Source organism: Palaemon carinicauda, unplaced genomic scaffold (genome assembly GCF_036898095.1).
Source record: "Palaemon carinicauda isolate YSFRI2023 unplaced genomic scaffold, ASM3689809v2 scaffold229, whole genome shotgun sequence".
Classification (NCBI taxonomy): Eukaryota; Metazoa; Arthropoda; class Malacostraca; order Decapoda; family Palaemonidae; genus Palaemon; species Palaemon carinicauda.
Genome location: NW_027169909.1, coordinates 31,194 through 53,789, shown reverse-complemented (window position 1 = coordinate 53,789; position 22,596 = coordinate 31,194). Strand labels below are relative to the sequence as shown.

At 40.7% G+C, this 22,596-nt stretch overlaps 1 protein-coding gene and 1 pseudogene across 1 annotated transcript; both read right to left on the bottom strand.

Annotated features, from left to right (window-relative positions):
• Positions 1–295: 295 nt before the first annotated feature.
• Positions 296–2,416, bottom strand: LOC137636092 (uncharacterized). Its single transcript, XM_068368513.1, has 3 exons — positions 1,840–2,416; positions 884–1,705; positions 296–639 (listed from the first exon to the last, which is right to left on the bottom strand). Exons 1-3 carry the CDS (start codon positions 2,414–2,416, stop codon positions 296–298), a joined length of 1,743 nt encoding a protein of 580 aa, XP_068224614.1.
• The window catches only part of LOC137636091 (WD repeat-containing protein 55 homolog), a 42,395-nt pseudogene continuing 21,523 nt past the window's right edge, over positions 1,725–22,596 (bottom strand).

The window sequence follows — 22,596 nt, the reverse complement described above, 5'->3', positions numbered from 1 at the left end:
GTGGACACGCTTCTCAGCACCGACTATAAATTTCAACCATGCCCCCACGGTTGCAGAGTCAGTCCTCACCTCTATCGACTCTAAACCCCATCTAATGGCTAAATTTACTCCTTTCAAAACAGCTTCTAGTTCGGCAACATTGATGTGGTTGAAATCGTCCTTTTTTCTAAGCCAAGCAGCATCCTCAGCAATCTTGCCATTAATCTCCAAAACTACACCCATAGCAATTTTGCTGGCATCACACCACACAACACCATGCTTTACTCTCTGGACACACCAGTTTCCTCTCACAGGATCATCCAACTTTACTCCCAATTACTTCTTTAACCATCATCATGGACTGTTCACCAACAGGATCCTCCCAACGTGCTCCTGAGGCTCTTCTCTTAATGTAGCTACATGCAATTCTTAACCATCCAGCAATGGGATAATGACCCACTAATGTACCACAAACTGAAAACAATTCCCTCCTTGTAAGCATATCTGCAACTTTAGGCACCTTATTACCTCTCTGGAACATCAACTCTCCTCCAACTCTTTGCAGTTGCAATCCTAAAGCAGCACCTCCATTGATTGACTCAGGGAGCTTTGTTATCAACCCAAAGGTATTCAAATGTCTAATCACCTCATCAGCAGAGGCTATCGATTCATTCACAAGAATGTCATCTATATATGAACTGGTTGCTCTCTCTATTTTTTCATCCTTACTTAATATAGTCTTTAGTATCCTAGTCATAATCTGTGGTGCAGAGTTCAACCCGAATCCCAATCTTGTAAGGCAAAAAGTCTGTCTTATAGTTCACCAGTTGATATGGCCACAATTTTTCGTCAACGCTCAACTGTAAGTAGGCCGACTTCAAATCCACAACAGACACATTCTCACCTGTCTGTCGCCATTTCCCCAGTGTCTCACTGCATACATCAGTCACATCATCACCAGTGTGACACTTGACATTCACATTAAGTTCCCGAAAATCAAGCACTGGTCTCACCTTGTTCTTTGTTGGCTGTTCCACTGCCATTAGAGGAATGATACCAACGTCAACCTTTTCTTTCCATGGAACTAAAATACATTTGGCAATCCACCTGCCCACTTCCTTCTCAAATTCTTCCTTCTTCCAACCATCAAGCTTTTTATCATAATAGCTTACTTTATTCTTCAGTGTCACAGTTTCATTATTTTCCCAAAACCACCTGACTGTCCATTTCTGTCCATCAAACCTAGCATGAAAGTCTGGATCTTCAATTATAACTGTTGAACTATTTTTATCCCTCTCACCACCAAGTCTAAACTTAATTTCTTGACCAAATAAAGCAACACCAAAAGCACCAAAACATACCTTTCCTTGGGTCACTGTGACACCTCCCAATTGGTCAATAACATCAACTCCTAACACCACATCAACGCCATTAACCAGTTGATTCGACACTACACACCTCACTGTCACACATTTACCGTTCACACCCAGCTCCACACAATCTGCAACTTTACACTTAATATGACTCCCATCAAAAGCACTGATGTACACTTCTCCTTTACAGTGAGGTACAAATTTAGAATGTACCACAGATGTAGAGCAGCCAGTATCTACAGTCAAATTACCAATCCAAACATCAATTATAGGCAATGTATCAAGGTGCACCTTTTTATCATCAAAAGGGCGGCTACAGGCGCAGTAGTCACCCCTTGCTCGTTTTCCGCAACCTGTTCCTGACAACGACTGGCCATATGACCAATTTTATTACACCTAAAACACCTCACCTGTGTCTCTTTACAGTCTTTTATCATATGAGGGCCACCACATCGGAAACACTGACCCCTAAACTGGAAAGGCCTACCCGTATTCTCATGTTTAGCACCAACTCCTTCTCCACCCTTTCTGACAGTTACAGCTACCACACCATCTTGCTGTTTAGATGACAAAATCCTAGCATGGCTAATCAATTCACTCATTGCCATTGTCATCACATTTGGCAATTGCTGTAAAGCAACACTAATATTATCTGGAAAACCATTAACAAACGTTAGTTTTACAACATTTTCTAAACCAACCTTATCAAGCTTAGCTAAACCCGCCAGCCTCCTAATCTCATTAGCATGCACATCAACTGGTTCTCCCGTCCACTTCAATTGAACAAGTTTTCCAAAAGCAGAGAACGGATCATCAGAAAAGGCTACTTTCAATTTTTCTTGAATTTTTGCCGCACATTCTTGGTCTTCATCACCCATCTCCATATAAAGTGCTAGAGCATCACCCTCCTGATACAAAGGAATAAAACTGGCTAAGTCAACTTTTCTCTGTAGCTTAGCCACTAAGGTCACCTTCTTCAACCATGACACAACGTCTCCTTCGCCGGTGAATGGCTTAACCCTTTTACCCCCAAAGGACGTACTGGTACGTTTCACAAAAGCCATCCCTTTACCCCCATGGACGTACCGGTATGTCCTTGCAAAAAAATGCTATAAAAATTTGTTTTTCATATTTTTTGATAATTTTTTGAGAAAATTCAGGCATTTTCCAAGAGAATGAGACCAACCTGACCTCTCTATGACAAAAATTAAGGTTGTTAGAGCAATTTAAAAAAAATATACTGCAAAATGTGCTGGGAAAAAAATAACCCCCTGGGGGTTAAGGGTTGGAAATTTCCAGATACTCCGGGGGTAAAAGGGTTAATCATGTCCATTGTAATCTTAGATGCCATACTTTCTTGGAATAGGCCTAGATATAGCTTGTAGTTAAAACTCACCTTACAAGTTCCCTCTGTGGTAGCAATGGACGACCTTCGGGTTGCAACTCACCAACCAATGAGGCCAATAGCAGGAAAGGACCCACACCACCTATTCGCAACCTCAGAGCCCCGGGGCAATTACCCTACCTGGACAACAGCTACCTGACAACTCCTCAAGGTGTGAATGATCTAACCAACTCATAACTCTGTGGCAGTGTTTTCCAAGGTATATTACAAACAAAAATCGTTAATTACATTAATCACACAACAAGTCCCTTACAGCACCTTCAACAATGATGTATTTTCCCTTGATGGCAGTAGACTCTGATAAAGATATTGCATCACTAAATTCTTATAACAAGGTAGTTAAATAAAAGGACCGTAAATATTAATCTGTAGTGCGGCTTGGCCCCGCAACTGGGCCCCCTTCATCATCGGATTCCATCTTTTCGGGGATATCCGAAAAGAAATCGCAGCGGTTCCGTCGTTTTGAGGATTCAAGGTTGAATCCCTTGTCGAGTTTCTTGTGGCCCTGAAAAAACAATGGCATGAAATGCTTACAAATTCAACTCAACACGTAACTGTTAATGATTCCCTAACGTCAAGTTTCAAATGTAGTGCTGTGAAATATAAAATTACCAAAACAACAATACTATTTATAGCATGGAAGGAATTATCAAAATTTTGAAACAAGTCTTAATAAAATATTAACTCATGGCTGCCAAACCAAAAAGCACTGTATTACAAACCCACCATAATTCTATAAATCAAGTTCTTTATATTCCCAAATGTTAAACTATTAAAACTTCAAAAGTTCAAAGTGGGAGCAAATGTTTTTATGTTGACCAGGCTGACATGAGTCTTTTTATAGTTTATATATAACATATCTGTTTTTGACGTTGTTAATAGTTTCTATATGACATATCTGTTTTGACATTGTTACAGTTTTTAGAATGATTTACTGTTAATTTGTTCTCATCATCTATTTATTTCCTTTCCTCACTGGGCTATATTTCCCTATTGGAGCCCTTGGGCTTATAGCCTCTTGCTTTTCCAACTAGAGTTGTAGCTTGGCTAGTAATAATAATAATAATAATAATAATAATCATGTAAAAAAGCATCCAGCATTGCAAGCATATTCCAATCCTAAAGCCACAATCCTCCAATAATTTTTATATGACATACTGCTGCTGCCTCCGATGCCTTAGATGACCGCGGAGGTAGCAGCAGTAGGGGATTCACCATTATGAAGCTTCATCTGTGGTGGATAATGTGGGAGGGTGGGCTGTGGCACCCTAGCAGTACCAGCTTTACTCTAGTTAGGCTGGGAGGAACGTAGAGAGTAGAGGTCCCCTTTTTGTTTTTGTCTCTTTGTTGATGTCGACTACTCCCCAAAATTGGGGGAAGTGCCTTGGTATATGTATGTATGTATATTGTATATTGTACAGTACTAGAGAAACATATATATATATATATATATATATATATATATATATATATATATATATATATATTTGACCAAGGAAAAATGCTGGCTGATAGCTATAGTTTGCCCAAAGACATGACAACAAAGGTACACCAACACTTAGGACGTGGAAGCATCTACAATCAAAGTAAAGGTTACTTTGAACCACAAGATGCCAGTTATTATTATTATTATTATCATTATTATTATTATTACTAGCTAGGCTACAACCCTAGTTGGAAAAGCAAGATGCTATAAGCCAAAAGGACTCCAACAGGGAAAAATAGCCCGGCGAGGAAAGGAAATAAATAAACAACCTGATAAATAATGAACAATTGGAATAAAATATTTTTATAACAGTAATAACATTTAATAAGATATCTCATACATAAGACTATAAAAAAAACCTTATGTCAGCCTGTTCAAAATAAAAAGATTTGCTGCAAGTTTGAACTTTTGAAGTTCTCCCGAAAATGTATGCAAGAGCCCTAGTAACCTTCCTATGAAAATGAAAAATATGAAAAAGCAAGAGAAGACTGTTCTACGACAGAATTTCAGCTTGATTTTACTAGTTCCCTTGCTATGTTTATAGTAAAAGTGTGGCGAGAAGACACTACAGAAATAATGTAAGTGGGCATTCAGATTACTAAAACGTAAGACTGGCATTCAAAATTTATAATACACACTGGTAAGAGAATTAATGAAGAACACTTCCTAAAAATAACTGGAGAAAAGTATGGCGAGAAGATTTACTACAGTAATAATGTAAGTGGACATTCAGATTACTAAAACATAAGACTGGCATTCAGACTTTATAATACACAGATGGTAAGAGAATTAATGAAGAACACTTCCTAAAAATAACTGGAGAAAAGTATGGCGAGAAGATTTACAACAGTAATAATGTAAGTGGACATTCAGATTACTAAAACGTAAGACTGGCATTCAGACTTTATAATACACAGATGGTAAGAGAATTAATGAAGAACACTTCCTAAAATTAACTGGTGAAAAGTATGGCCAGAAGATTTACTACAGTAATAATGTAAGTGGACATTCAGATTACTAAAACGTAAGACTGGCATTCAGACTTTATAATACGCAGCTGGTAAGAGAATTAATGAAGAACACTTCCTAAAAATAACTGGGGAAAAGTATGGCGAGAAGATTTACTACAGTAATAATGTAAGTGGGCTATCCGATTACTAAAACGTAAGACTGGCATTCAGACTTTATAATACACAGTTGGTAAAAGAATCAATGAAGAACACTTCCTAATAATAAATGGAGAGCTAGAGAACCTACTTATAGAGTTGGCAATGAGGTTTGAGAAAGGATGAATTGATCTTTTTATTAAATCACGTCACCCAGAGGGATACCTCTTACAAGTGGCGCACACTGCACGATAATAGAGATTCTCTGAAACATCTCTTCTCAGGATTAGATTGGATTTATGAATTTAGTTTATATAGTCCAGTGCTGGGGCTTGTGAGACCCTTCAGTACCCAAATGCAACTGGGGAAAAACCCTTCCGTTATTATTATCATTTCTAGCAAAGCTACAACCACAGTTGGAAAAGCAGAATGCTGCAAGCCCAAGGGCTTCAACAGGGAAAATAACAAGAAAGAAAGGAAATGAGGAAATAAACTATGTATGAGAAGTAATGAATACATTTTCTTAAAATCAGTAGCAACGTTAAAATATATCTGTCATTTATAAACTCTGAAGAAAAACTTGTTCATCTCTTCATCATAAAAATCTTCGCTGTAAGTTTGAACTTCTGAAGTTCACAGAACCAACTACCAAATTACAAAGTTCATTCCACAATCTAGTAATACCTGGTATGAAATTTCTAGAATACTGTGTAGTGTTAATCCTTTTGATGAACAATTAGAATTACTATGAGATACAAGTTTGAAGAGTTGGAAGACCCAGGCCTACTTGGCTGAGGGTTATGAAACGTGAAGTAGGAGATGATGAAAGGAGAAGTATTGATTAAAAGCTCAAGATAGAGACGACTGGCAAAATCCAACCAAGGCCCTTTGCGTTAAAAGGGAGGAAGATATACATCCATATTTTCAGATAGATAGCCAGATTTCAGTAGGAAATATAGCTACATTTCAGGATGAAACACCATTAGGTTTCAGGATGAAACACCATTAGATTTCAGGATGAAACACCATTAGGTTTCAGGATGAAAAACCGCCTATTTTGGAATGATAAATAGCCAAATCTCAAGATGTTATGTAGCCAAATTTTAGAATATACCAAAATCGATTGTGACGCAGTTCCGGTGGGCCCTGCTGCTGCCTCCGATGCCTTAGATGACCACGGAGGTAGCAGCAGTAGGGGATTCAGCATTATGAAGCTTCATCTGTGGTGGATAACGGGGGAGGGTGGGCTTTGACACCCTAGCAGTACCAGCTGAACTCGGTTGAGTCCCTTGTTAGGCTGGAGGAACATAGAGAGTAGAGGTCCCCTTTTTGTTTTTGTTTCTTTGTTGATGTCGGCTACCCCCCAAAATTGGGGGAAGTGCCTTGGTATATGTATGTATGTATACAAACCCTCCGCTATTTATAGGGGTATACTTTCAGCTACGCCGAAAGTATACCCCTATAAATAGCGGAGGGTTTGTATCTACGCCAGAACAAAACTAATTTCAGAAGACAAACAGCCCGGTTTCAGAATAAATAGCCATATTTCAGGATAGTTTGCCAAACTTAAAACCGACAGATATCTGAAACTATGATGATTGCTTAAAAAATTATCGTTACCTTCAATGTACCATCCACTTCGTCATCATACAGGTAACTCATGTCCCAAAATTGTATCACGTCATCCATGGCACAGGAAGCCAAAAAGAGACCAATATATTCTCAACACCGAATCTCTTGTGCTGCCCAACAATGCCGACAAATCTATGAGCGTAGAGGTGCACAGCTCTGAGGGGAGAAAAATCAAAGAAGTTTATAATTAAAAGTCATCTTATGTCCCAAGAATTTACTCCAATGAAAATTAAACTTATAAACATCATCTTAACAAAATAATCTGTATTTCCATATTCATAGACATAAAGAGGTTTCATAATTCAATTTTTTTTCTTATAAGATAAGCTATTACATCTTCAAGTTGCAAGATGAGTTATGAGTGTTCTTAACCATCTGCTTAAAGTCCAAATACACTGGATTGAAAAATTATCGGTGCCAATTTACATGAAAGGTTTAAACCTTTAAACCTTTAAACTGATGTAGTGTCCTTACTGTGTTCTGGGAGCTGAGGGTCCATAATCCCTTGCTATCCAAAAAGGCTTAGACATTCCTTGTTAAAATTTAATCACAGAAGTGCACAAGGAATTAGATCCAAAAATCAATGCTTGCGAGTGAATGTAAATATTAGGAGTGTAGCACGTACTGATTTTCTTTTAAGGACATTTTTCTTTGGAAAGATCCTAGCAGCATAAAGACGTATTAAATAGGTATATACAAGACACTAACTTAAAACCAATCTACACTACAGTAATTTATTCTTATTTACTTTAGTAAACAAACTGGAACTCTGTATTCCAAACCATAGTTTGAATGGTTTATCAAAATATTCTAGACAAGTAACCTAAGCATTACTTGTGCTTAAAATTATCCTTCCCTTTCCTTCAATTGAGTCCCACCACCTACAAGTGTGTGGTAGTCAACAATATAAACATCAGTGGAGATTCATGGAAATAATCGGAATTTTAACCCATTTACCCCCAGGCTATTTGGAAATTTCCAACCCTTAACCCCCAGGGGGTTATTTTTTCCCCAGCACATTTTGCAGTATATTTTTTTCAAATTGCTCTAACAGCCTTAATTTTTGTCATAGAGAGGTCAGGTTGGTCTCATTCTCTTGGAAAATGCCTGAATTTTCTAAAAAAATTATCAAAAATATGAAAAAAAAAAATATTTTTATAGCATTTTTTTGCAAGGACGTATCAGTACGTCCATGGGGGTAAAGGGATGAGTTTTGTGAAACGTACCAGTACATCCTTTGGGGGTAAAAGGGTTAATAATGACATTTTTTATTTCCACAGTCAACTAAAGTTCAAATACATGTCCATCCTCTCCACCACTGACTTATAGTATCAAGAAAAGGGTTACTGAGAACTTCAAAACTGAAGAAAAGATTAACAGCCTGGGGTTTTCAGGAAACTGGAAATTTTTTAAATTCTATTATTAATATTTAATAACCCAATGTTTTTTTACACTGACGGCCTCGTTTTGCTGGCTTATGGATTCAGCAACGATACACTTTAATACCAACTTACTTGTAGTATAAGTTACACTGCAGAGGTACAGAGAAACACATTGAAATAAATACAGTACGCATTCGACACGTTAATTACTGACGATCGTAAGTACACCGGAAAAGAACTCAAACTGCAGATCATTACCTGATGTTTCCATCTTCGCATCCCGTCACCGATTGGAACGAGGCAGTTGATCTGTCCGGGATGGCCGGCATACCCATCAATGTGAAAACTGAAGTCTCCCCACTTGAAGATGAACATGACCCCTTCGCCGGATCCCACCACAAGGCGGGAATCGTCGCGAACGAGGGTCATGGCAGTTAGCTCGCTTTCGTACATTTCTGACTGAAAACAAAAAATTTTATGAATACCTACATACATATACCAAGACACTTCCCCCAATTTTGGAGGGTAGCCCACATCAAACAATTGAAAAAAGGGGACCTTTCCTCTCTTACGTTCCTCCCAACCTGACAAGCTCCATAAGTGGTGGATAAAAATGAATATATGAATAAAAATAATTTATATTGACAACACACATGACAAATAATTATTTCAAGTGATTATCTATACAGAAGGTACTCAACTTACAAAACATTCGTCATACAAACACAAGATAAGATAAAGCGATACTGAAATAAAACTTTATATCATTTAACCCTTTTACCCCCAGGCTATTTGGAAATTTCCAACCCTTAACCCCCATGGATAATTTTTTTTCAAGCACATTTTGCAGTATATTTTTTTTAAATTGCTCTAACAGCCTTAATTTTCATCATAGAGAGGTCAGGTTGGTCTCATTCTCTTGGAAAATGCTTGAAGTTTCTCAAAAAATTATCAAAAAATATGCACAAAAAAAATTAAATACCAGTTTTTTGCAAGGACGTACCAGTACGTCCTTGGGGGTAAATGGATGAATTTTGTGAAACGTACCAGTACGTCCTTTGGGGGTTTAAGGGTTAATACAGTAAGCAAACAATCATTTGTAATAACCTGATATCTATTTCATTTGAAACCTGACTATTTGTTGACTTTTGTAGCTGAAAATCATAGGCATGAGATTCAGGTTAAGCTTACCCAAAGACGAAATTTTTCAAATTTCTGACTTACACACAGCTTCATAATCATAAACTCTCTAAGCAACAATTCTTCTTCACCTAAGGGGTTAACTACTGCACTGTAATTGTTCAATGGCTACTTTCCTCTTGGTAAGGGTAGAGGAGACTCTTTAGCTATGGTAAGCAGCTCTTCTAGGAGAAGGAAACTCCAAAATCAAACCATTGTTCTCTATTCTTAGGTAGTGCCATAGCCTCTGTACCATGGTCTTACACTGCCTTGGGTTAGAGTTCTCTTGCTTGAGGGTACACTCTGGCACACTTTTCTATTTAGTTTCTCTTCCTCTTGTTCTGTTAAAGTTTTCATAGTTTAAATAGGAAATATTTATTTTAATAATGTTATTATTCCTAAAATATTTTATTTTTCCTTATTTCCTTTCCTCACTGGGCTATTTTCCCTGTTGGGGCCCCTGGGCTTATAGCATCCTGCTTTTCCAACTAGGGTTGTAGCTTAGCATATAATAATAATAATAACAGATCTTAGATAATTAGAGTTATTCCAAGTCAAATCTGATCTGTTGCCTTTCCAAAGATGATAGGCTTCCCATTTCTCCAAATACTGTATTTGCATCAGTCCACCTTCACCATGATAATCAGTTGGTTAGTTTGTAAGGCATAGTTGTATAATGTAGTTTCCTAACTATCACTCATGATTACCATACTTTCAAATAGTGATATAATAATAAAGTTTGTTTTATATCAACTAGTATACCCCCAAAAAGGATGGCAGATTGCCTACCTGTATCCTAACTTAGTGCGCAATTTATCAAGATCTGTTTGTCCATAACCCTAATTTGCTGTCTTTTTGATTTCCATCCCAAATGCAAAAGTATTCATTCTTCTAAATAACTTTGGCATTTTGAATTATGCTTTATCATCATGTGCTAATTTTCCATGTTTTGTCTTTTATAGTCAGTGTATCCATCATTCTTGATTTTGTGACTGGTACCATAATCTATTAATCATGAAGTCTGCCTATTCTCCTTCAAAATAGAAATATTCTCACCCTCATTACCAGAATACAGTCAGTGACAACAACTAAAACAAGACTATCAAACACTCACTGATATAAGGAAACTGTTGTCAAGAAAGTTCATTATCAAATATGCAACAGAATTTATGTTATATAATAGAGGAAGATGGGAGAAGTACAAGAAAAAGGCCAAGGTTTGGGTGGATGGATGGGGTAAAGTAAGCTCTGGGTGATAGGATGATAGATGTGAGAGATTCAAGAGAGCGTGCTAGAAATAGGAATGAATGGCGAGAGACTGTGACACAGTTCCGGTAGGCCCTGCCACTTCTTCCGGTCGCCCTGGATGACCGCGGAGGTGGCAGCAATAGGGAATTCAGCATTATAAAGCTTCATCTGTGGTGGATAATGTGGGAGGGTGGGCTGCGGCACCCTAGCAGTACCAGCCGAACTCGGTTGAGTCCCTTGTCAGACTGGGAGGAACATAGAGAGGAAAGGTCCCCTTTTTTTCATTTGTTTGATGTTGTCTACTCCCAAAATTGGGGAAGTGCCTTGGTATAGGTATGTATGTATAATAGACTATAGTATTACTAAACATGATCATTCATTTACCACTCATTAGGGCCATTTCCCAAACTATTAAAAAGACAATACAAAAGAATAAATGTAACTCTTCCCAAAAAATGAAAGGAGACCGTATCACAGTACTGGACAAGCAAATATGCACCTTGTTGAACTGCTCTGACGGCTCAAAAAAGCCACCCGACCAACCTCCTTCACATTTACCAAATCAAATTTATTTACGGGAAAAAGAAATGGAACCTACACTGTAACCGGTAATTTTCAACATGGAAATATGGATCAAAATAGAAATAAATTAGCAGGCAAGTACTGTGCATTACTTTATACAAATACAACTTACTATACTTGTGAATTTTACATTTCACTGTATATATAATATGACAAAGCAAGGACAACAAACAAGTTTTTTGTTTGTATATGTGACATCACTCTTGACCAAAATAAATTAATTATCATATTTCATTTAACCCTACCCTTTACCCCCATGGATGTGCCGGTATGTCCTTGCAAAAAAATGCTATAAAATTTTTTTTTTCATATTTTTGATAATGTTTTGAGAAAAATCTGGCATTTTCCAAGAGAATGAAACCAACCTGACCTCTCTATGACAAAAATTAAGGCTGTTAGAGCAATTTAAAAAAAATATACTGCAAAATGTGCTGGGGAAAAAATAACCCCCTGGGGGTTAAGGGTTGGAAATTTCCAAATAGCCTGGGGGTAAAAGGGTTAATATTTAAGCCACAACGCAGGGTTTTTTCCTTCTTATTCTTAAATTAAACATAAGGTACAAGTTACTTTTACAGTATATTCATAAACAGATATAGAGTATATATTATCTAGTAACATACTCGAATATTTCAGCCAACCGCAGAGGATTTCTTTCTATGACAACCCTTGGACTTTAACCATGAAATTGGGGACTACTGCCCATTCATTGTATGGTACAAAAGTATAACAAAGCCGAGGAAAGATGAGGAAGAGGAAGGAGTAGGTGAGAGAAAGGGATCTGCCAACTCAACACCACTAACCTGCTCGTCCACTGGTTCGACGTTGATATCCAGGGCGGAGACGTCTCCTGAGAGCTGGTTATCTTCCTCCAGAGGGATAGCCGCCCTGATAGCTTCAATCATGGGAGCGGCTAGGGCTGAAGGTACCGCCGCTGAGGAGGAGCCTGGAAAAAGACGGGAGGCCATGTCACCGTCAAGGAGATAAGGGCAGCCGGTGGGGGCGTTTCTCCCAAACCCTGACACCCAGGGCCGGAGGCTGGATTTGGCGGCCCGGAGAGCATCCTCATCAGCCTGGAAGTGGTAAAATACATTAGAACTAAGGAAAAATTTAACGTATTTCCAAATATAAAACAGTAAGATACATCTCAAAATTTGATAATAGAGCACTGAATTGAAATTCAATATTATAATCATAGAAGAAACAGTAAAAATAGAGAAATCTTACATCATCATTAAGCAAGACCGTTGAGAGGTCATAGCACAAGGTGCAAGCCTCCGGGAACCAGACCATGTAGGGGCCTGGCCCGGTTCACGGATGAAGGAGATCGCAGAGTGGGCGTGGGATCGGCAGACATCGTGGCCTATCGGATCCGTAAAGGAGGCGGAGCAACCCTTGACGACACAACGGACTATCTGTAATAAAAAGGTTAAATAAATTAAGACGCTCCCGGAGACTCTAAAATAACATGAAAATTAGAGAGAGTTTGGGAGGAATATGGTGTGCATGTAAGGTTCGTACTAAAAAAGGGGCCGGAGCCCCATTGTAATTACTAAACTGGTGAGATTTAAACTACTCCGTCGTGCGCCGGAGCAAAAAGTATATACGGGCCGGTGCCTCTGGGTAATTACAGCTAACACGTAGGCTAGTGCGTGCAAGAGCGCCGGAACAAGCCGGAGATCTTGGGCAAGGTCCCTTTTAACCGGGCGTCACAGGTATCTCCCCAGAAATATATTTTTCCTTTGTCAAAATCCCTTTTCCATTGAACATCACTGCATTATCAAGTTCATTATTTGCATAAAAAAACTATCAGAAAACAATGGAATACTGTATGGGACTCTGAAATTTATAACTCAATTTTGTTTCAAAACATTTCTGGTGCATCCCGCTAAACGTTTTCCATGTTCTATCATCGTCTCTAATAATTCCCCTTACGTTATGAGAGACCCAAAAAACCTACTGTGAATGCTCCATGTGACATCTCTGTCGAGTTGACCTAACAACTCTTCATTTTTACCATTCTAAGTGTCAAAAATACCATAGATACTAGACATCCTTTCTAAAAACTATATCTACACGAGTTATTCTAAATAGGAAATTAGGGTTTTCATATGGATTTCAACATAGAAAAGGCAACCCCTTAAAATGCCCTACCTTTGGATATCAGTAACAGGAGACCTCAGGGGGAAACTAGTCTCAGGGTAAAGATGAAATGTTATTTTCATTAGTAAAATAAATTTTTGAATATACTTACCCGATGATCATGTAGCTGTCAACTCTGTTGCCCGACAGAAATCTACGGTCGGGATACGCCAGCGATCGCTATACAGGTGGGGGTGTACACAACAGCGCCATCTGTGGTCAGGTACTCCAGTACTTCTTGTCAACACCACCTCAATTTTTTCCTCGGTCCACTGGTTCTCTATGGGGAGGAAGGGTGGGTCAATTAAATCATGATCATCGGGTAAGTATATTCAAAAATTTATTTTACTAATGAAAATAACATTTTTCAATATTAATCTTACCCGATGATCATGTAGCTGATTCACACCCAGGGTGGTGGGTGGAGACCAGCATACATGTTAACAAAGAAGCTAAGTATCCCGTATTTCATTTTATTAGTTATTCAAAAATAACATAAAATAAATAAGTACCTGGTAAGGAAGACGACTTGAACCATTACTCTGCCTTTATTAAGTACGTCTTCCTTACTGAGCGTAGCGGTCCTCTTAGGATGCTGAACGACTCTTAGGTGCTGAAGTATAAAGGGCTGCAACCCATACTAAAGGACCTCATCACAACCTTTAACCTAGGCGCTTCTCAAGAAAGAATTGACCACCCGCCAAATCAACAAGGATGTGGAAGGCTTCTTAGCCGACCGTACAACCCATAAAAAGTATTCAAGAGAAAGGTTAAAAAGGTTATGGGATTATGGGAATGTAGTGGCTGAGCCCCCGCCTACTACTGCATTCGTTGCTACGAATGGTCCCAGGGTGTAGCAGTTCTCGTAAAGAGACTGGACATCTTTGAGATAGAATGATGCGAACACTGACTTGCTTCTCCAATAGGTTGCATCCATAACACTCTGCAGAGAACGGTTCTGTTTGAAGGCCACTGAAGTAGCCACAGCTCTCACTTCATGTGTCCTTACCTTCAGCAAAGCAAGGTCTTCTTCCTTCAGATGAGAATGTGCTTCCCTAATCAGAAGCCTGATTTAGTAAGAAACTGAGTTCTTAGACCTTGGAAGAGAAGGCTTCTTGATAGCACACCATAAGGCTTCTGATTGTCCTCGTAAAGGTTATGACCTTTTTAGATAGTACCTAAGAGCTCTAACTGGGCAAAGTACTCTCTCCAGTTCGTTCCCCACCAAGTTGGACAGGCTTGGGATCTCGAACGACTTAGGCCAAGGACGAGAAGGAAGCTCGTTTTAGCAAAAAACCGAGCTGCAAGGAACATGTAGCCGTTTCAGATGTGAAAACTATGTTCCTGCTGAAGGCGTGGATCTCACTTACTCTTTTAGCTGTTGCCAAGCACACGAGGAAAAGAGTTTTTAATGTGAGGTCCTTAAAAGAGGCTGATTGGAGAGGTTCAAATCTTGATGACATAAGGAACCTTAGGACCACGTCTAGATTCCAGCCTGGAGTGGACAACCGACGTTCCTTTGAGGTCTCAAAAGACCTAAGGAGATCCTGTAGATCTTTGTTGGTGGAAAGATCCAAGCCTCTGTGGCAGAAAACCGCTGCCAACATACTTCTGTAACCCTTGATCGTAGGAGCTGAAAGGGATCTTACGTTCCTTAGATGTAACAGGAAGTCAGCAATCTGGGTTACAGTGGTACTGGTTGAGGAAACTGGATTGGCCTTGTACCAGCTTTGGAAGACTTCCCCTTTAGACTGATAGACTCTGAGAGTGGATGTCCTCCTTGCACTGGCAATCGCTCTGGCTGCCTCCTTCGAAAAGCCCCTAGCTCTTGAGAGTCTTTCGATAGTCTGAAGGCAGTCAGACGAAGAGCGTGGAGGATTGGGTGTACCTTCTTTACGTGAGGTTGACGTAGAAGGTCCACTCCTAGAGGAAGAGTCCTGGGAATGTCGACCAGCCATTGCAGTACCTCTATGAACCATTCTCTCGCGGGCCAGAGGGGAGCAACCAACGTCAGCCGTGTCCCTTTGCGAGAGGCAAACTTCTGAAGTACCCTGTTGACAATCTTGAACGGCGGGAATGCATACAGGTCGAGATGGGACCAATCCAGCAGAAAAGCATCCACGTGAACTGCTGCTGGGTCTGGAATCGGAGAACAATACAACGGGAGCCTCTAGGTTATCGAGGTAGCGAACAGATCTATGGTTGGCTGACCCCACAGGGCCCAAAGTCTGCTGCAAACATTCTTGTGAAGGGTCCACTCTGTGGGGATGACCTGACCCTTCCGGCTGAGGCGATCTGCCATGACATTCATATCGCCCTGAATGAACCTCGTTACCAGCGTGAGCTTTCGATCTTTTGACCAGATGAGGAGGTCCCTTGCGATCTAGAACAACTTCCACGAATGAGTCCCTCCCTGCTTGGAGATGTAAGCCAAGGCTGTGGTGTTGTCAGAGTCCACCTCCACCACCTTGTTAAGCTGGAGGGACTTGAAGTTTATCAAGGCCAGATGAACCGCCAACAGCTCCTTGCAATTGATGTGAAGTGTCCTTTGCTCCTGATTCCATGTTCCCGAGCATTCCTGTCCGTCCAAAGTCGCACCCCAGCCCGTGTCTGATGCGTCCGAGAAGAGACGGCGGTCGGGTTTCTGAACAGCCAAAGGTAGACCTTCCTTGAGAAGAAAGCTGTTCTTTCACCACGTTAGAGTAGACCTCCTCTCTTCGGAAACAGGAACTGAGACCGTCTCTAGCGTCATGTCCTTTATCCAGTGAGCAGCTAGATGATACTGAAGGGGGGGAGGTGGAGTCTCCCTAACTCGATGAACAGGGCCAGCGATGAAAGTGTCCCTGTTAGACTCATCCACTACCTGACTGAGCATCGGTTCCTTCTCAGCATGCTCTGGATGCATTCTAGGGCTTGGTAGATCCTTGGGGCCGACGGAAAAGCCCGAAAAGCTCGACTCTGAAGATCCATACCCAGGTAGACAATGGTCTGGGATGGGACGAGCTGGGACTCCTCAAAATTGACCAGGAGGCCCAGTTCCTTGGTCAGATCCATAGTCCATCTGAGAATCTCCAGACAGCGACGACTTGTGGGAGCTCTTAAAAGCCAGTCGTCTGACGGAGCCGGACACAAGATCATGGTACTGCTGCACAGTCTGTGAACTGTCAACCATGGGGAAGCGAGGAAGTACAGTGACAACCCGAAGCTGTCTAGACTGTCTGGGTCGTACAGACAACTCCTTATCGGGTTGCTGAGGTTGCCGCACTGCGTCACAACAAGTCACTTCTGCTGGTTGTTGAACGTCTTCCCAGTGACACACTGACTCCGTAAACAAAAAATCCTCTAACAAGGACTAAGCTTGGACTGCATGTCTTGCAACACAGCTCAAGGTCTATGGGAGCAGGTGTGGTAACAGACGGGGTTAGCGACTGAAGTGGAACCATTACCTTCCCTGGAAGCATGTTATGCTTAAATAAAAGTCCATAGGAGGCTTACGCAGCTAAAGGCTCCTCTCCAAATGACAGAGTCCTCAAGGGAATATCAGAAGGAGGGAGAATAGCACTTTCTCATCTACAGGAACCATATCCGAGAAAAGCTAAGTTCTCTCAGTGAGGGTTTCACTGGTGCAAAAGCAGCAGACTAGAAGGCAACGTTATGAAACTGCTTGACAGTCTAGTGAGTTGGCAACAACCAAAGATGTGTGACTGAGAAGCATGCGGTAAGGTATGCAGAGCATGCTGTATGCAGAGCATGCTGTATGTAGAGCATGCTGTAAGGTAAGCAGAGCATGTTGCATGGCGTGTGGCTTATGCTGCATGGGATGAGGCTCATGCTGCATGGGATGAGGCTCATGCTGCATGGTAAGAGGCTCATGCTGCATGGGATGAGGCTCAAGCTGCAAGGGAAGAGGCTTATGCCGCATGCGTTGAGGAGGATGTCGCATAGTATGAGGCTCCTGCCTCATGGGTTGAGGCGGTTGCCGCATAGCATGAGGCTCCTGCCTCATGGTTTGAGGAGGATGCCGCATAGCATGAGGCTCCTCAGAGCATGAGACTCCTGCCTCATGGGTTGAGGAGGATGCCGCATAGCATGAGGCTCCTGCCTCATGGGTTGAGGAGGATGCCGCATAGCATGAGGCTGCCTCATGGGTAGAGGAGGATGTGGCATAGCATGAGGCTCCTGCCTCATGGGTTGAGGAGGATGCCGCATAGCATGAGGCTCCTGCCTCATGGTTTGAGGAGGAAGCCGCATAGCATGAGGCTCCTGTGAGGTTCCTGCCTCAAGAGTTGCGTCTGCCTCAAGGGTTGAGGAGGTAGCTGCGCAGAGAGAGGCTCATGCTGTGAAGAATGCGGTTGCTGCATGCGTTGAGGCGGCTGCCTCATAGCATGAGGTTCCTCAAGAGTTGAGGCTCTTGCCTCAAGAGTAGAGGTTCTTGCCTCAAGAGTGGAGGTGGCTGCCACAAGAGTTGAGGTTGCTGCCTCAAGGATGGTGGAGGTTGCCGCAACGCAAGAGGTTGCTGCATAGCGTTGGTATCTGGCAACTCCCAATGCGGCAGCTCACGCGTGGAGGTAGGTTGAGGAACCTCAACATCATACGTCTGGCAGGGTGGACTGCGCAGAGGTGGAGTTGAGGTTGCTGCCTCGAGGATGGTGGAGGTTGTCCACCGCAAGAGGTTGTTGCCTCGAGGATGGAGGAGGTAGTCGCAACGCATGAGGCTCCTACCTCAAGGGTAGAGGAGGTTGTTGCAAAGCATAAGGCTCCTGCCTCAAGTGTTGAGGAGGTTGCCGCGTGGCAAGAGGCTCCTGCCTCAAGGAAAGTGGAGGTTGCTGCACAGAGCTGGTATCTGGCAACTCCCAATGCGGCAGCTCACGCATGGAGGTAGCTTGAGGAACCTCAACATCATACGTCTGGCAGGCTGGACTGCGTAGAGGTGGAGGAGCGCTCGCAGGAGGAGGTGTGTTAACCTTCTCTGCCTGAAACTCCTGCATCAACACCGCAAGCTGAGACTGCATTGTCTGCAGCATAGACCACTAGAGTTTAAGAAAGACAACAACAAACGGAGCTACTGTCCGTTGAGACTGAGGGTCTAAAACAGCTGGTGCGGCAACAGACGGAGCTACTGCCTGTTGCGATACCACCTTGCCTCTCTGGGAGGTGTGCAGTTGTCGTACTGCAGCAAGTCCGAACTGACCCAGTGCTAATGGCTACACCTAGGAGTTGGACTTGCGCGGAAGGGACCGACTTGCACTTAAAAGCTGCAAGATTTGGTCCATGGTTTCTGCGAGAAACCTCTTCCGCAGACGAGGAATAAAAGGGCTCTCTCGTCTTTGTGTGGGTGGGGTGATCACGTCGGCAACGTGTGTAGATACACCCGAAACCACGGAGGGAAACGTCTGTTCGTCGATCAAGGCCTGCTGAACCCATAAGTCCTTCGACATTACTTCTCCCCTGGGCTTGGGAGCTTGTAAGAGGTCCCAGACTAGGCGAACAACTGGCACGAACAGACGAACCCTCGAACGCAACACTGTAACACTTTGCGCTTATCACTTTATCACTTTTGATTTTCTGTTTGCAATTATTTCACTGAACTCGAAACTTTAAGTGGTTTGTACCTGAAACACGCAATTCTATCCTTCCTTAAAAGTTAGTAATTGCGAAAACAGAATTACAATGTAACAGAAAAAATATAATGAAAGATAAATAATTCAGTGGCTGGAAAGAGACTAAACACTAGATCAAATAAACTACGTTTAAACTCTCTCACCGCATAAAGCTTGAGAACAAGAATAAAACTCTAGAAACGTTTACCTTCTTCCCCTATAGAGACTAGGGAGAAGAGCAAAAACGATAACAACGTTACTCGCTTGAACGAAACGTTTATCCTCCTCTCTCTCCCTCCGTCTCTATCTCTCTCTCTCTCTCTCTTGACTTAGAACCTGAGAGATGAGCCCAATCATATATATCGTTAAAACATATTATTGTTAAAGGAAAAAAACTGAAAGATTTCCCAAATAAAAAGTTCCTTTATTAGAATTAAAACCATTAAGCTAAGAAAGAATGAACAAAACGCTAGAATCGGTTTACTCTTACTGCAACGTGACACCGTGAAAATTCTCTCTCTATCGTAACGATAGAGCGCAAGTTGAACGTTCTGAACGTTAACAACTGCAGAGACAAAACAAAACGTTAGTTCAACTTTGAAAACAGTACGAGACTATCAAAGAAATTCTTTCAAAAACATTAAAATAGCATAATATGTTAACAGGTAAAAACGAAATGACGGGCTCAATGTTAATTAACTTCGGTACCAAGAAAAGACCGCCTACTATTAGGAAAGGTCGAATATAAACAAATATAAAAATTAATTTTAATAAGTTTATAATAAAAGGAAGTTAATCGAAGAGGCCTATAAAAGGCGGAGAGATATAAAATAAATCTATAACTTTTGTTAAGCAAAATTAAGAAAGAGTCTATACTCTCTTAGACACCAACACTTCCGTCTAAGGGAAGGGTCGGCCATTTAAAAGTGAAAGAGAGTTCATACTCTCTTCGTCACCATAATTAATCAAATTAATTCCAAAAGCTAGCTAAGCTAATGATAAAACTTCCTGAATAGCGAAAGCTAAACTCTAGAGCAAATACATCACCAAATCGTGAGCAAAAACTCCAGAATCAACAGCGTATCCATGTAGGTCTAGCCGGAGGCACGACAGAGGAAAAATTGAGGTGGTGTTGACAAGAAGTACTAGAGTACCTGACCACAGATGGCGCTGTTGTGTACACCCCCACCTGAATAGCGATCGCTGGCGTATCCCGACCGTAGATTTCTGTCGGGCAACAGAGTTGACAGCTACATGATTATCGAGTAAGATTAATATTGAAAAATATTGATTTTGATTTATAATTTTGTACAACACTAAGTTCACATCTGTATTTTGGTAATGGAATAATTACGAAAAAAATGTAAATCAATAAATAGTATTTTTATGATAAGAAAAAAATCACAACAGATGCTCCAACTTTGACCTGGTATGTTTCATAAATAGATGACTGGTCCAACTTTATGAAAACCGCTGAAATTTCCCCATAAACGATCAGCAACTGAACATCAAATGCTATGGAAAAAATATTGCAGTTAAGACGTAATGATCGCCCAAGTAGTTTATTGATGACGGTTCTCGTCCCGAGTGATGTTAGAGGACTTTGAAAGTACACTATACAAACTCTAAATTCTTTATTCTTTTAACAGAAGATATATTTTGTAAATTACCTTTAGACTGTACCTATATGTCGTTAGTTTAATATAAAGGCCCGGAAATATTAATCTGTAGTGTGGCTTGGGCCCTGCAACTGGGCCCCCTTCATCATCAGATTCCATATTTTCGGGGACATCCGAAAAGAAATCGCAGCGGTTCCGTCGTTTTGAGGATTCAAGGTTGAATCCCTTGTCGTGCTTCTTGTGGCCCTGAAAAAAACAACGGCATGAAATACTTACAAATTCAACTCGACACGTAACTGTTAACCCTTTTACCCCCAAAGGACGTACTGGTACGCTTCACAAAACTCATCCCTTTACCCCCATGGACGTACCGGTACGTCCTTGCAAAAAAATGCTATAAATTTTTTTTTTTCAATATTTTTGATAATTTTTTTAGAAAATTCAGGCATTTGCCAAGAGAATGAGACCAACCTGACCTCTCTATGACAAAAATTAAGGCTGTTAGAGCAATTTAAAGAAAATATACTGCAAAATGTGCTGGGGGAAAAATAACCCCTTAGGGGTTAAGGGTTTGAAATTTCCAAATAGCCTGGGGGTTAAAGGGTTAATGATTTCCTAACGTCAAGTTTCGAACGTAGTGCTGTGAAATATAAAATCACCAAAACAACAATACTATTTATAGCATGGAAGGAATTATCAAAATTTTGAAACAAGTCTTAATAAAATATTAACTCATGGCTGCCAATCCAAAAAACACTGTATTACAAACCCACCATAATTCTATAAATCAAGTTTTTATATTCCCAAATGTTAAACTATTAAAACTTCAAAAGTTCAAAGTTGGAGCAAATTTTTTATGTTGACCAGACTGACATGAGTCTTTATATAGTTTATATATGACATATCTATTTTGACGTTATTACTGTTTTAGAATGATTTACTGTTAATTTGTTCTCATCGATTTATTTCCTTATTTCCTTTCCTCACTGGGCTATTTCTCCATTGGAGCCCTTGGGCTTATAGCCTCTTGCTTTTCCAAATAGGGTTGTAGCTTGGCTAGTAATAATAATAATAATAATCATGTAAAAAAGCATCCAGCATTGCAAGCATATTCGAATACTAAAGCCATAATCCTCCAATAATTTTTACATGACATATTGTACATTGTACAGTACTAGAGAAATAGATATATATATATATATATATATATATATATATATATATATATATATATATATATATATATCTATATATATATCTATATATATATATATATATATATATATATATATATATATATATATATATATTTGACCATGGAAAAATTCTGGTAGATATGAATGTGTTGAGGTGGTTTGGCCATGTTGAGAGAATGGAAAATGGCTATCTGCTAAAGAAGGTGATGAATGCAAGAGTTGATGGGAGAAGTACAAGAGGAAGGCCAAGGTTTGGGTGGATGGATGGTGTGAAGAAAGCTCTGGGTGATAGGAGGATAGATGTGAGAGAGGCAAGAGAGCGTGCTAGAAATAGGAATGAATGGCGAGCGATTGTGACGCAGTTCCGGTAGGCCCTGCTGCTTCCTCCGATGCCTTAGATGACCGCGGAGGTAGTAGCAGTAGGAGATTCAGCATTATGAAGCTTCATCTGAGGTGGATAATGTGGGAGGTTGGGCTGTGGCACCCTAGCAGTACCAGCTGAACTCGGCTGAGTCCCTGGTTAGGCTGGAGGAACGTAGAGAGTAGAGGTCCCCTTTTTGTTTTGTTCCTTGTTGATGTCGGCTAACCCCCAAAATTGGGGGAAGTGCCTTTGGTATATGGATGTATGTACCAAAAGACATGACAACAAAGGTACACCAGCACTTAGGAT